Below are 16,764 nucleotides of genomic sequence, written 5' to 3' on the forward strand. Positions count from 1 at the left end.
GGATTTAAGAGTGGGACGGCCTTTATTTAAGACAATTGAAGTAGCAAATTAATGTCTCAAAATGGATGGCGGAATTGACGTTGTAATTTATATGGGTTCCACCATGTGCACAGAACAGAGTATTGTACATAAGTGTTCTATATTTGAATTGTTGTTTGTAAGCTCGCCATTGGCACCAATGGAATTACAAGAAGCCAATTAGCATGGTTAAAAAAAAAGAACTGCTGTTACAGCGTGCACCAGAATTAGGCAGTATATTAAATTACACTTACAGTCTTGTAAGTTGAAATACAGAGCATTGCCTAACCAACATTGTGAGCTTATAACTTGGTTGTAAGGATCATTGCATGATCTCATGTGTTTAGCTCTTTGGCTCACTATTGTCACCCGCATCAAAATTTCGATACAGCATGAAGTTGTAAACTGTTTCTAAGTTAATAGAATTTTTGGTAGTCATTCCATATGAATCGATTTCACTTAAAGTCGCGGGCATGTAAATTTATGGGTTGTAAAATCGCGTCCTAACAAAGAGCTCTAAGTTAAAGCCTGTTTTATTCAAACCGGATAATAGATTTTATCACACAGCACTTAAATATCCAATTGTCACGCCTTGCCTATGGCCAGTTCCGTAAAATGTCTTCTTACTGAATTTGACTGGCTCGGTGGTGCAGTTTCAGTGTATTAACTATGGCGCAGTAGTTAGCGGTCTGTTGCGCCGAAGGTCGTGGGTTCGATTTTAAGCCATTTTAGAAAATGTTACTTTATAGTCATTTGTTAATGGATGTATAAGGCTATGCGTCATGATAATCGCCTTATCGTTGCCGCCGCTGACTACTCCCCGAATCCTGATCATGCAGGACCCAGTCACCGTCGACGCCCTAGACACGTCCTTACGGATCCATCAGATCCAATAACCTTTGCATTAGACGCCTTCAGCTCTAACACTAGGAGCAGGCTTAGGGACCCCGGTAACCGTACTCGTCGAACTCGACAAAGAGTTCGCCGTGCAACCTAACCCATGAATCAGCTCGCTGAGTTTCTCGCCGGATCTTCTCAGCGGATCGCGATTCCGATCCGGTAGTAGATTCATTCGCGAAGCAGCTGCTCTTGAGTTGTTAGGTCTCCTTCGGAGGCGCTCGAGTAGCTGAGCCTTTGCTTGCCCACCTGTCCTGGTGAAACTGGAAAGACCTCCGGGCCACCAGTAATCCTTCACTCATAAAAAAAATGGATGTTTTTGTAAGCACGAGTTTCCTTAAAAAAATGCCAAGCCAATGGAAGCAACCTGACTACGTCGGACATTTGGCACTACTACTCGATCTCTGGTGGTAGGACCTCTTGTGAGTCCACACGGGTGGTACCACCACCCTGCCTATTTCTGTCGTAAAGCAGTAATAAAGTTTCGGTTTGAAGGGTGGGGTAGCTGTTGTAACTAAGCTTGAGATCTTAGAACTTATATCTTAAGTTGCAAGGTGAATGCAATGTTGCTGACGAGGATGTCGAAGACAAGTGAAGAAAGCTGACCCCACCACCATGTGGGATAAATAGCAGGGAAAAGAGAGAGAAAGAGAGAGAGAGAGAGTTTCCTTAAAAAAATGATACCTGCATTGTAAGCCCACCACACAGTCTAATTGCTTGATATGAGTACATTAGACATCTTAATCTTTGATGGAATGCGCCAACCTTTACTCATAGCTTATATATAAAAAAACCGTAAAATCAGTGACACTTACTGCTTATCTGAAGGGGCAGCAATAAGCATCAAAACCGCCCATTGTGCAATTATATTTTTTACTTACAATATAGAATAGGCCATGAGCTTAGAACAATTTAATGTGGTTTTAATTTTTTATATAATAGATCGGAGACAGAGCGCTAGTAAAAATTTTAGTTGCAACAGTATAAATCAAAGAGTAAAAAGTAATACGTTTAAATCTACAAAGCCAGACAACATGATTACTCGCGAAAAACATTCCAGAAAGAAAAATTTAAGTAGCGTTGAGAGTCAAGGAGGCAATTTAACTTGCTCACAGACAGAACTAGCAACTAATTTACCTACGCAAACTTAGTAGGTGCATACCACTTCGCCTAGGCGAATTGCTTTTTCCATTTATAAAAAACAAAAATACACTTGAAGATTTCATATTTTATTGCTATTGCTCTCAAACATCGGGAATGATGAATATTGAGTTTTTTGGTGAAGGAACATTAGCATGTAATAAATTTTTTGGTGAAAAAAAAAGAAGTTTTCATCCCTATTCGGGGTAAATATAGTATTTTTTGTTTTCGACGTAGGTAATCAAAAAATTGTTTTTGATTACGTCTATGACTTGCAAAACTGAAGGAAGTGTTTTTTTTATTGCTTAGATGAGTGGACGAGCTCACAGCCCACCTGGTGTTAGTCGTTACTGGAGCCCATATACATCTACGACGTAAATGCGCCACCCACCTTGAGATATTTATTTATTTATTTACTTTGAACGAATTCGGTTGGTTCATATAACCTTTGATTGAAAATGTTAAGGTCTTCCGTCTTCCGATAAGACCGTTAAAGCTACTCTGTGTGCTTATCGCGATTTTTTTAACGTTCTCGATAGCGTAAAAGTTAACTCAAATTTGTATGGAGTTGGAACTTACACCTACGTTTTCTGCTAGGGGCGCTGTTTGGAATTGGTGATGATGAATTTGAAGCATTCTTGCCAAAAAGTATTTTCACTGCACACATTAATTATCAGGAACAATAGTGTTGTAGAAAATGTACGCACAGCATTTCTGATTAGATTAGACTAGGTTTCATACTTCAGTGACTTCGTGTCAGTTATTTGTGATGTTGTGTCAAAATATTTCTTCAAATGTAACAATCGCGTACTAGACAGCAAGATGTTATATAGGGGATGTTATTTTTTATCAGTCCGCAATGTTTTGCGTGATATGTGTTACATTAATACAAAACATGGAATATGCAGCCACTACCGTTAGTTACTAGGCTGGTATTTTATTATTGGCTGTTTCAATGTTTGTAACTGGAACCTTTTAAATAGCCTGGGGTTATGGATTCAATGGTGTTTCACCACACTCTCTAATTCCAAAACCCACGTTGTCTGTTGCCTCCACTTTGATCATCGAATTCAAAAAAGGATCATTAAACTATGTAATTTTAATTCAAAACGTTTCCCGACGACGTAAAAACTTTCTTAAAGCGAGATTTTAATTTGGAATGGAGGTGGCGCTTTGCGAGGACTTTTGAAAATGTTTAATGGGTCCGCCTGTTTACCTTCGGATACACTTTCAGGAAGTTCAACCAGAAAATTAGCTCTCTCTTCATAGTGTGGACTTGTTTGCAGAACGCAATCTCTTAAATTTGAATTTAAACAAGATTTTTTAAGAGCAACGTTTTATGATTACAATTATAATAAATGGCAGTATCGGTAACGGTAATATTTAAGTGTCCATCCAGCTCAAGTCCATCAATCTTGACTTCAACGGGTCCCTTAACTCTGTACTTAAATGCCTCTGTATTGTGATCTGGAGACGGGATTTTTTCGCCACGCCACACAGATCAACAAGGAATGCCAGGATCAGCAAGAAATGCAAGTATTGCGGTAAATGGTAATTGGTTTACTACTAACCATGATTCAAATATTGACCTTCCAGGTTCAAGCAATTCCTTTAGGTCAGATTGAGCGGAACAGCTGTTATACGGTTGTTAATTTGTATAATGCAATTGAGATTTCGCTCTCAGGTGTCAATGTGACTGCACCCACGTTGCGACGTTGAAGGGCCCTGGTAATCACTTTATGCTAGCTCCTTAGGTAGTCAGAATAGCATTAGCTTTAAAAAAATCCTAATTTCAAATAGCATTTAAGGTTAAATATACGATAAGTTACTTCCATATGCAGCGAAACACTTAATTATTATGCTAAGCGCCTCTTCATTCCAGGATCGGGCGTGGTGTGGTTTTTGTTCGTCTCCTGTTCCAATCTGAATTTCTAATGATCGCGTACAATTCCGAAGAGATAATAAATTATGATAGATAAACGTTTGTAGATATGAAGATTGTGTACTTACTGTAATTTGATATGGGTAAGCACTGTATATTTTTGTCCCCATATTTGAAAATATTAACTTTGCATCGTCTGTCTGGACTGCACTTTATATCTCGTGGCTAGAGACCCGTGCTAGAGACTCGTGGCTAGAGAAGAGTGGGAGGTAATAGGGCGGATTCCATATGTATTTTATTATATGTATAGACTAAGACACACATAGATTGTTTAAATTTTAATAAAAGAAAACCCTGAAAAACTAAAGACAAAGCTTTGGTTCACTAAAGCCGTTTTGTTGGTGTTTTGATTATTGTACAATTTCGTTATTTACTTTGGTATTGTACTGATATTTTATGCCAGATAGGCAAGCAATTGATGTTAGGGAATTACCAGAACGTATAGATATGACGGCTTGGATGTCGACCTCTGGCTGTCCCGTCATAAGAATTCTAAATTTTTTTGCAACATTTGATAGATGAAGGAATTTGTTGGACGTCTGGTAAAAAGTGCTAACTATTTTTCCACACTTAGCCAAACTTCCATCGCGATCTTCCTTGAGATAAAAAATCAAATACCTAACAGTATTTAATAATGACGGCTGGTACGATCGTGTGTTCACGATATGCCCTCTACTAGTAAATCGGTTGGAGATAGTTGTATGTGGATACAACACCAACAAGAGCGACATAACATAATAAAAGAAATTATTGAAACAAACTCGACAAGAATCTTATTTCAATTGTTTATTACCATTCATTTCCACAGTCCCGAAATTTAGCAATTTTGTTGTTAGTTTTGAAGGCGGTTCAAAAATGCCCTTCTATGCTTTTACAATAAGGCAAAACAATATTTCCTTTGCTTAGTTTCCTGTTCTTTACAAACTTATAAAACTTTTGCAATCACTATATATGTACGTGTATAAATACGTGAGAGTACGCCATTGCAGTCAGACTTTATATTAAGTGCGGTAAGTCTATAAGTCTTAGTAAGTTGCAGCTTAAGTTAAGCCGCCAATACAGAGTTGTTTGCTGGCGGAATTCGTTTCATTTTTAATGAACTTCGCTTCCCCGTGAAGAGTTCAAGAATTGATTCTTGAGAGTTCGATTTGAAGAATTTTACAAATGCTACTTGGTCTAGTTTTATATAAGTTTAGAACACACGTTCCGGTTCGAGCAGTGTTTAAGTAAAGTTTGATGTCGTGTCAAGCGTTCGGGTTTGGAAGGTGGAACAGTCCTTATCCAATGCCCTTGAAACTTTGACTTCATGCCTCAAAGGGGGTGGCGGCATGATCGTTGTACTGATTAAAAAAAAAAATGCCAGGCGTCCCGTGACGCCTGGCAGATGTGACACATCGACATTATTTTGTAAAAGTAATATGCAGAAAAGAACAGATTGTGATAGGAACTAAATATGTCATAATGATAAAATAAAATATTACGATTTTTTTTCCAGATAACGATGACTATTTATTGAATAAACATAATTTATTTTCATTAAATTCATTATTTTCATTACAAAAATTTACGAATTTATTTCAAATCGTGACTACTTAATTCGCTTAATCAGTGACGCGTCGCCACGGCATGCGTCGCCACGCCAGAAATCGGTTTTACGTGCGGCTATAGTTTCACATCAAAAAAAAGAACAACACGAAATAAACAACAGTACTTCCCTATCTGGCGCATAGCCCTATCATCAGTTAATCAGCTTGATGTCGTATTTTTTTAATTGCCTACAGAGTTGAACTAGATGACGGTTCACTTGGTGTTAAGTGGGTACTGAAGCCTATATAATCACGGCATGATTACCACCAACTACCGTGAGACACGGTATTGGATTTTCAAGGTAAAGTGGTATAAAGCCTGTGCGTTCCATCAATACGGAATGCATAATTACTTTGTAGCAGAAATAGACAGGATAGTAGGCTCTGCAACCGTGCAAGCTGTAGTAGACCGACACCACAGCCAATAGTTTCAGTTTTATCACTACCATTTCGGCTTTGAAAACATATTTCTTTCACTCTGTTTAAGGCAACGTTATTTATTTTATTGATATAGGTACTAGCGACCCGCTATCGCTTCGCTTCGGAAACTGTAATTTATTATTGATTTCTCCACTATTTAATGGATGTTATCTATACATATAAATAAAATTAGAGTGTCTGTTTGTAATATTGAAATAACCGCTTTTTACTACAATATATATACGGTACATACACCAAAATAACATTTTTTACAATTTTTGTCTGCCTGTCTGTTTGTTTCAGCTAATCTCTGGAACGGCTGGACCGATTTTGATGAGACTTCCACTAATAGGTAGCTAATGATATAAGGAGTAACTTAGGCTACTTTTTTAGATTAGCTTCACCCCGCGGCGTCACCCGCAGTTATTGTCGTATCGCGCGCAACATGGCGGGACGAAGCGAGGGCGGGTCGCTAGTTATACATATAAACCTTCCTCTTCAATCACTCTATCTATTAAAAAAAACCGCATCAAAATCCGTTGCGTAGTTTTAAAGATTTAAGCATACATAGGGATATAGGGACAGAGAAAGCGACTTTGTTTTATACTATGTAGTGATTCATGAAAGACAACACAAAAATCCATGCAACAATAAAATCTAATTAATACGGAAGCAATGAGCTAAAGGATTAAAAGTTAAATTAACATTGCGCCCGGAGTGTCGACAGTATCAGTTGAATGTATCGTTTTATCATATGTCGTTAATCTGTTGAAATAATTTAAACTTTTAATCCGCTCTCGCATGGTAAAGGGTGGTTGCCGATTTAATTCCGCCAAAATTTGTTTTGCGTTCGTAATTTTAAAACGTGATTATTATTGTGATATTTAATCTGTGCGCGTAATTGTGGTTTCTGATAGCTTTGTCCTAATTTCTTTATTTATTATGGCCATATTATTATAATTCTTGTTAGTATTTTACAATTATAATTGTGTTTATTCTTATCCTTTATCTTGCCATTGAAAATGGAAATTTTTTATGTCGAAATTTTTGCCAAACTATTACATCTTACTTTGAAGACGTGAAGTCATGCATTATTAAAATTGAATATCAATTAAATACCTCTAAATACGATATAATTAATAAACATTTCTGTAATTATCTTCGAATAGAGGCGAGCATATGGCCACTAGGCTTTTAAGTTTCCGCGAAAGAAGGTGTTAGCACTCAGGAAATTCTCTAGCGAGAAGTTTGTAGCGGCTAGCGGTTTTACAGGACATATGAGAATTCGATGGCGATGGCGGCATTCATTTCTTGATGTATGGTAACCACATAATTTCAACATCAGAAATCTTCGTAGCCTATTGAATGACTTAATAAAAAAATTACAGCCAACCCTTTTTTTTTTGGCTACAGCTGACAGCCCTATTATGCCAATATTCAAGTTACTTAACGCGTGATGGTTACTCCGGAGCTTAAAATACAGTAAGTTATTTGTCCATTTATCATTCTATTTTTTTCTTTAATTTATTTAAATAGCTGATTATAATTCATATTCGCTTGGATAGACAACGTCAAAGCCTTAAAGCGTCAAATATTTACTATAAAACGGGCATCGGTCCTCGTATTCAGGGTTCCACCAATTCCTGAATTGACTGTGACTCCACCGGTACTCCAACCACTCGGGTTTATTTAAAGCATCGCACAAAGAGCAAGGGTCAAGGACCTGCATTTCCCTGACGGCGTAATGGTTCCTCCACGCGAAGAACTCGTAGTAAATTTGCATGTTTCTCATAATCGTGTTTATTGTTTTTGCTAATTTCTCTTCTCCGAGTTCCATAGCGTTAATGTATGAATTCGGTGGTAGAAATCTGTTGAATTAAAATTAATTAAGTGCTTGGGATGCCACATTCAAGACTGAACTCGGAAAGGGAATTTTGTATCTGCAATGAGGGCTTTTGTGACTACGAGTTGGACAGCCGTTTCTGAAACGTTTGAAATCTCGAACAGTGTGCATTAGTGCGAGTTTTTTAACGTTCTCGATAGCGTAAAAGTTAACTCAAATTTGTTTACAGTTGGAACGTTTGGCTACGTTTGCCGCTAGCGGCGCTGTTCCAACGGCATACAAATTTGAGTTAACTTTTACGCTTTCGAGAACGTTAAAAAACTCGCACTATGAACACTGATGTCTGCAATTGAGCAGTGAAATTCAAGTTGTGATGCTCTATAATTCGAAGCGTAGGTATAGCCTATAGCCTTTACACAAATATAATTTATGCCTCAAAATCACGTATTAAAATTCACAACGTGCGCTGATGAATAAAATATAACAGGTAAAGTATTCTAATGTTATTTAGACATTAACTTGAAGTCGTCGTGGCCTAAAGGATAAGACGTCCGGTGCATTCGTATGTAGCGATGCACCGATGTTCGAATCCCGCAGGCGGGTACCAATTTTTCTAATGAAGACGTACTCAACAAATGTTCACGATTGACTTCCACGGTGAAGGAATAATATCGTGTAATAAAAACCAAACCCGCAAAATTATAATTTGCGTAAACACTGGTGGTAGGACCTCTTGGGAGTCCGCGCGGGTAGGTACCACCACCCCGCCTATTTCCGCCGTGAAGCAGTAATGCGTTTCGGTTTGAAGGGTGGGGTAGCCGTTGTAACTATATTGAGACCTTAGAACTTATATCTCGAGGTGGGTGGCGCATTTACGTTGTAGATGTCTATGGGCTCCAGTAACCACTTAACACCAGGTGGGCTGTGAGCTCGTCCATCCATCTAAGCAATAAAAAAAAACTTTAGGCCTCACGTGGCATTCACGTGGTGAACTCGCATAATTCTAAAATACTAGGTGATCTGTTAACTAGCCACGTGCGGGAATGAATAAAGTGGCCACTAAATGGATATTTCCAAGTGAGAAAATCCTCAAATGTGTCAGCTTCATTCAACGGTGCGTAGATAACAAAAATGTTGTTAATCGAATTTTTGAGTTCTGACAATTATTTTGAGTTCGCTTCTATTGGGCGGGTGATTTGCTCGGTAGACGGACGTTCCAAATGTTGTTCGGTATCTACGATTAATTGTGATGTGTCGTTAGAGCGATTCAGGCTTTTGTCGTATTCCGTGTCTCAAAGAACCGACATGGTGGTTTTTTTTGGAACGAAGTTCTTATTGGACGATGCGGAGGGGTACCCTAACCGAGAAAAAACGTCCGTAACGTAAGATTTTTATTAGTAATGCACACAGTGGACGACTTAACTTTGTTATAAGGTACAAAAAAATACATATTTTTTTTATCATTCATTGACCACGATCTCAGAGCGTTCGTTTGCGCAATACACTAACTCTTATGCAAACTACCGTGAATGAAGTGTACCACAATAAGTTCGCACGTTACCGAATGACCGTGGGTTGGTGCGAAACCTCTAGTTTTATTTTCTTTATACCTCGAATAGAACTTTAAATTAATATTTTTATAATAAAGAACTTCGTTCCTATCCAGTGTCCCACGACACCACACATCTTTTTTTTAAAACGAAACGCATTACTGCTTCACGGCAGAACTATTTCTATGGAGGGTGGTGGTACCTACTCGTCCGGACTCATAAGACGTCCTACTAACAGATGCTTTATCGCCTTTTCGGATTAGCATCTTAACACACTAGGTCCTGATGAACCATTTCACAAACATACGGATAATAGCTACGTTGTACTATCCACTGACTAACTAGTTTGTGTAATAATATCACAGCAATCCTGTTCTCTTTATCACCTCACTCCATTTTAATATGCCATGAATATTAAAAAAAATATTGTTAAAAATATTTGCCCGAAAATTTACATGTATTATTGTGGTATTATTAATATTATTGAAATGTAATGAAAATGACACATTTTAAATTAACTTTTAATATTATTAGAGTTTTACCTTTTTTATTATAATCTATTTATGGCCAGACTATTTGATTAAACAAAATTGTAGGAACATATTGTACACTTACTTGTCATAATCAGCCTTCCCGTAAACGATAGGCACTGAATTATACTTTAACCCATAAAGTACGCTATCGGTCATAAAATCTTTAGCGAAAGAATCTTCCATTGCCAAATAGAAGAAATAATCCTTCCTCAATTTCCAGAAACATGGTTTCATTGACTTACGTCTCGGGCTGCAGGCTCGACCACATTTACCAAAAATATCCACAGTCAGGTTATATTTTGATAATTCATTCTGAAGGTTCTTCAAGAACACCTCTCTTTGGCTTCTACTCTGGCATTTGTCAAGAAAGGTAAGGACTGCTTTGGCTTTTGAGTTTAGCTCCTCTCTGAAGACGGGATCAATGATGGCTTCCATTCGATCAGGCCATTGATAGCTCATTTGAATGTTATCTTGACTGGTAGTTGTGAATGTAAAGAACTTGTAGCGAATTGCTGAGTCTGTTCTGAAAATGATATATTTTTTATCCCCATTGTAAGCAGACGAGTATATGATCTACTTGATGATGAGTAGTCACCATCGCTCACGGAAATCAGGAATGTCAGAGGTACAGCTAAGGCGCTTTACTGTTAGTTTGCGCTATCACCAAAAACGAAACTATACCTATGTTTCGTGTATTATTTTAATATCAAACTTTAAGATCACCTACCCACCCACCTAGTTTTAGGTTTTGATTCAGAGAAGACACGAATTTTACTTAACTACTGGCTATTAGTTTTCACGTTGGCTGATGATTTCCTCTGTGGCACCACTAGACATGGTAATCTGGGCTTAAACTAAGAATTCATAAGTTTCGCGAACCAGAGATTGATATACACACATAAATACGTATTTAACAACCAGACAATGGCAAGCAGCTCAGTTCGTCACTCGAATATTTTCCTTATGTGGGAACCGGACCCACGACACGGCCCATTAGTCATGAGCGCTAATTTCTACTAATATCGTTACAATATTTTTTTAGTTAACCTGTAGCTAATAATAATGTCAATAGGATTTTATTTAATCAAGTTTAAAGTGACAAAAAAATGTCAAGTATATTAAGTATCAATTATAATCAAGTATAATGCATATTTTGTTTGTTATCAAAATTGAATTAAATAATTACCTGTATGTCCAAGTCCAGTTAAAGAATTTTTCGTAAACTCCATTACAGACAGGGTAATTATCGGCCGAATCGTTTGCCGCGAAAACGTATTTTTGATGTGGAGCTCTTACAACTGGTAAGTCTTGTTCATTGCTACTGACCTCTTGAAGATTAAATATGATCGCGTCAAAATACCTCAAATCACCGAATAAGCTTCTATTTTTTGTGAAATAACAATTTATATGCCTACATTTTCTATTGATGAAATCGCCTTGACCGGAATCTTTGAAGTTTTGAAGATGCGTCCAAATTAAAATATGTTTTAAGTCAGATGAAAATCTGGTTATTTTCTTTATTTTTAAGAAGTTCGTCGGTTTTTGGTTGATGAAGTAGTTTATTAAAACTATAAAGACTATGTGCAGAAGAAATTTTGTTAACTTTAAGATTCGAGCCATTTTTAAACCAAAAGAGGTCGTTCACTTGTATTCACGAGCAAGAGTTGAGTGAGCCTTGTGAAACATGACAGTAAACTATCTTCAGTTTTCTGAAATATTTATATGTTTGTAAACATACTCGCTTTCCTAGTAATCACACAGGTGAGTACTGAGGTATGAGGGATATTTTTCGATCATGTCTTTTCTATAATTTGATTTATTTTAGCATCAGCGAAGCTTGCCTATACCAAAATATTACATTTACCAGTTGAAAAACTTCAATGATTTGGGCAAAAAAAAAAAAAAATTATTTGCTACGAAACGAATTGGCGTTTTAGCGAAATGACGACTGTCTACGCGAGACACTGTGGCCTTATTGTTTCTTTAATAAAACCAATTGCATTCTTGCTACTTGATTTAATTATACAATGGTTTGGTTGTGATTGTTCGTCGATGAATCTTGGAATGTGACCTTTCTCGAAAAAAGGAAGGTCTTGTGTCAATAATGATTATTGGGAGGTATCTTCAGAATGTTGTTGAATGCTGTCAGCGCGCGGTGCCGGTAGTAGTAAATGTTTTGGCTAGCTTGCTGTGCTAAACGAGGCAGGCGCCGCGACATACTCCCCCCCGTTGAAAGAGTCTTCTTTCAACACTCCTAGGTTTCTTGGCCATTGAATAGAGGACATAGACGAATGAGTGACCGCCGTATGCTCCCCGTCACAGTATGAATGGCCGCCACTCTGGTTATGCCATCAGGTCCTGGGAATGTCTGCGAAACCCTTCCAAGGCGCCAGCATAATGGTGGCGTGTTATCTTCTTTTATTAAAACAAGATCACCAATTTTGACATTTGCAGTTTCTTGTGTCCATCTTTGCCGTTTTGTCCAGAAATGTTGTCGCATTTGTTCAAGACGTTGATAGCGTTGCAGCTTGTTTGAGTTAAAATTTTGAACATCAAGGGATGGAAACGCTGTCAGTGGTCGTCCAATGACGAAGTGTCCTGGGGACAAAGGGAAAAGGTCGTCAGGACTGGAGGATAAAGGACCTAAGGGACGGCTGTTGAGTATTGCCTGCACTTGTGCAAATAAAGTTTGTAGTTCCTCAAAGGTTAGATGGCTATTGCCTATCACACGCTTGATGTGGTGTTTAGCTGATTTTATACTCGATTCCCAAATACCACCGAAGTGAGAAGAGTTAGCGGGAATGAAATAAAATTTGATTCCTTCTTAAGCAGCAAAGTCAGAAAGAGATACATTGTTAGTTCTTAAGTATGTACCTAGTTCTTTAGCTGTCCCCACGAAATCTCGACCAATGTCAGAGAATATTTCCGCCGGCTTGCCGCGACGCGATATGAACCGGGGCGAAAGTGACAAAATTTTAAATTTAGTCTTTAGTATCTTGTGTCGTGTTAGCAATTTGTATTGTAATGGAAAAGTTTGTCTTTGAGCCATGGCACATAAGTGTTCAAAAGAATCCTTTAACTCTTCAGCTGTTACGAAACCTAGGCATTTGTTTAAAGGGTTTTTTAAATTAAAAATGAATCGCCTTACGTAGGCGAATGATCTTTGCAACATTGATAGTTTAGAGTAGTAATTAATATTGATTATAATCGATTCTGAAACCGTTACTATACTCGTCGTGAGCTCTCTTGCTTGCAAGAAGCAAAAAGAGCAGACTGATTACGTTCAACATACTTTGAAGAAATAACATGAATAGGTCCGGCTACCAGCCAACCAAGTTTAGAGCTGATCAAGCTTGGAGCGTTTAATCCCAATGACTGTTGTTGAGTACCCACAATATCCCATTTTATGTTTACTCCAAGAATGATATCTATTCATTTAGACAAATTGAAACTAGGATCAGCTAGTTGTATATGATTAGGTAATTTGATATTTTGCATATTTATCGGAGCCTTTGGGAGCTCTCCTGTTAGTTCATTAAGCACCAAACAGGATAAAGTATTATAATTTTGTATGAATTATCGATTGATTTTATATTTGCCTTGCAGGCTTCAACTACTCTATTTGATGAATTATTGCCTATTACAACTATATTTATAGCATCAGTTTTGATTGTATCAGGTTGAAGATCTTTGGTTGAAAGCAATTACCGAATTTGAATCTTTGTTCTCATCAGATATTGAATCTTCAGGGTTATGCAATAATGTGTTATGTCGTTTTTTACACTCTCTGCATGGTCCCAATTTACATTCGTGTTTTTGATGACCTTGCCTCAAGCAGTTTAAGCACAAATTGTATTTTTTAACCAAACTTATTTTCTCGTTAACGTTTTTGGCCTTAAAAGTAGGGCAATTGTAAATTGTATGATCATCATGGCAAAGGATACAAGTGGGTTTGGTTTTATATAGTTGACCAGTTGTAGTAGCGTGTACATAATTTGTTTCATATTGTTTTTTATAAACTTGAGGAAGCCTATTGTTATTGTGAATACCCTGACTTCTTTGAGACGTAGCTTGTGGCGTACTAAAATTATTATTGTGTTTACTACGTTTCAAGGCTTCCAAAACATCAGCTCTGTCAATTAAGAACTTGTGAAACTGGTTCAGTTCTGGGACACTATCAAAAGTATTACGCAGTTCTTCCCATTTAATCAGAGTGACATTATCTAATTTGGATGAAAGTAAAAATATTAACAAGATATCCCACTTGTCTGTGGGTAGTCCCAAGCTAGAAAGTGCACGCAAGTTCTTCGTAACATGGTCAACTAAAAATCTTAATGACCTTTCTGATTCGCGTGCTATAGGTTGTACATTGACTAAAGCAGACAAGTGGTAATTGATAAGAAGTCTTTTGTTATTGTACCGCTCACAAAGCAATGACCAGGCGTCTCTGTAATTAGAAGAAGATACTTCGAGGTTGGAGATGATTCTAGCTGCGTCTCCTTCGAGATAGGAAATTAAGTAATGAAATTTATGAATATCGGTAATACGCGAATTATTATGTACTAATGTTTCAAAGGTATCACGGAACTCGAGCCAGCGGAAATAAGCTCCGTCAAATCTAGAAATCTGAATCTGTGGCAGCTTAACACCAGGGTCATCGTGGTGGTGATGGCATTGAGGCTCCGGTGGCGCGACAGACTTTCGGCGCGCCTCTAGTTGAATGTTTGTTTCTGATATCAAACTGTTTGCCGTAGCAATGCATGAAATGATGTCGCGCTCAATACCATCCCTCTCATCGATTTCCCTCTCTAGACTATCGTGATTGAGCACTTCAATATCTGATTGAAGGCTATCAAATTTTGTGGATAAATTTTCAAATCTGTTTAGTCTTAGTGATAGCTCAGCTACCTCAATACTGGATAACGGTGATGATTCAAACAAAGCTAAATAATTTTTAAACTTTGTTATTTGACCTTTAATAGAACTACGCCTTAGAATCAGTTCTTTGTATTTACTCATGGCTTTATCAGACCCAGTAGCCATTGTTGTATTTTTAAATTTAATTTACTTGAGTTCTTAGAATATCGTTACTTGTTTTAAAGAATGGAAAAGTTAGTAAATGATTTTTTAAATAATGAAAAACACTCGTTCTGACTTAGCTGCAACGGTTGTTTCATTCGGGTACCGACTCACTCTCCTCCATTCGTTGGCAGTCTTCGCGGTCTCGGAGCACGGCTTATTACATGCGGTGCTGTATGTTCAGAAGCGGCGCGATCAATCGCGGGGCGAGCCTGGAAACGTCGGCCAAACGAATGAGCAGAAAGAAATAATATATAATTACTAACGTGCTGTTTCGTAAACAGTGACAATTGAATTGGCTAATGTTAAACTTGTTTAATGAATTTTATGACCTTTATTGTATATGAATATATTTTAAAACAATGAATTCTAATGATTTAAGATCAAACAATGATTGAATAATTATAATGTGTAGGTAGATCGCAGAGTGACGCGTAAAATTGTATAGAATTTTTACGAAATGCGTGGATTTGTTGCAGCTTGGCAGCTTGTTAACTGAGAAAACGTTTTTGAAATGAAGGTTTGATTGTTTGTATTTTAAAGCAATGGTAGCAAGATTGCATAACAATGCACTTGGTAATCTTTGTTGAACACTTGGATGATTTACGTAAAATTATGTTAATTATCCTTTGCACAAATGTACGAAACTTCTGATACACTGTGAAGGCAATAATTATGGATTTGATATTAAGGGATTGGGAATGTTGAAGGAAAGACACTTATCTTGTTTGATGTACGACAACGCGGTCGTGGCGAAGTCTTACTGCTGCTGCTTCGCTGCCGGATCCAGCGATTGTCCAGTACTGCGTTCCCTTTTCTTTCCTTTTGGCGGAGATTGCTGATGCGACGCCGTTATCTTAATGATGACTTGGCACGTCGAATGAGGCGGAACGCGTGTCCAGTCACGGTCGCCAAACAAAAAAAAGTATGTCTTATTTGATGTACGACAACGCGGTCGTGGCGAAGTCTTACTGCTGCTGCTTCGCTGCCGGATCCAGCGATTGTCCAGTACTGCGTTCCCTTTTCTTTCCTTTTGGCGGAGATTGCTGATGCGACGCCGTTATCTTAATGATGACTTGGCACGTCGAATGAGGCGGAACGCGTGTCCTGTCACGGTCGCCAAACAAAAAAAAGTATGTCTTATTTGATGTACGACAACGCGGTCGTGGCGAAGTCTTACTGCTGCTGCTTCGCTGCCGGATCCAGCGATTGTCCAGTACTGCGTTCCCTTTTCCTTCCTTTTGGCGTAGATTGCCAATGTGACGCCGCTATCTTAATGATGACTTGGCACGTCGAATGAGGCGGAACGCGGGTCCTGTCACGGTCGCCAAAAAAAAAAAAGTATGTCTACGCGAGACACTGTGGCCTTATTGTTTCTTTAATAAAACCAATTGCATTCTTGCTACTTGATTTAATTATACAATGGTTTGGTTGTGATTGTTCGTCGATGAATCTTGGAATGTGACCTTTCTCGAAAAAAGGAAGGTCTTGTGTCAATAATGATTATTGGGAGGTATCTTCAGAATGTTGTTGAATGCTGTCAGCGCGCGGTGCCGGTAGTAGTAAATGTTTTGGCTAGCTTGCTGTGCTAAACGAGGCAGGCGCCGCGACAACGACAAAGCAGCATGGCGGTATTGTGAATCTGATGTGGGTTTGTCGGACAGAAACCGGGGACCAAATTGTCCAAGTTTTTTGAAAGGACCTCGATTAATGTTGCTACAAGGAAATCAGTTTGATGGACGCTTTACAAAACATT

The 16,764-nt window shown here is 38.0% G+C and overlaps 1 protein-coding gene across 1 annotated transcript; it reads right to left on the bottom strand.

Annotated features, from left to right (window-relative positions):
- Positions 1 to 7,582: 7,582 nt before the first annotated feature.
- On the bottom strand, positions 7,583 to 11,549 carry LOC114240932 (lewis-type alpha-(1,3)-fucosyltransferase). Its single transcript, XM_089739742.1, has 3 exons — positions 11,116 to 11,549; positions 10,012 to 10,452; positions 7,583 to 7,871 (listed from the first exon to the last, which is right to left on the bottom strand). The coding sequence occupies exons 1-3, from the start codon at positions 11,547 to 11,549 to the stop codon at positions 7,583 to 7,585; spliced, it is 1,164 nt and encodes a 387-aa protein (XP_089595868.1).
- Positions 11,550 to 16,764: the final 5,215 nt, after the last annotated feature.

This window comes from Bombyx mandarina, chromosome A1 (genome assembly GCF_030267445.1).
Source record: "Bombyx mandarina strain Sakado chromosome A1, ASM3026744v2".
Lineage (NCBI taxonomy): Eukaryota > Metazoa > Arthropoda > Insecta > Lepidoptera > Bombycidae > Bombyx > Bombyx mandarina.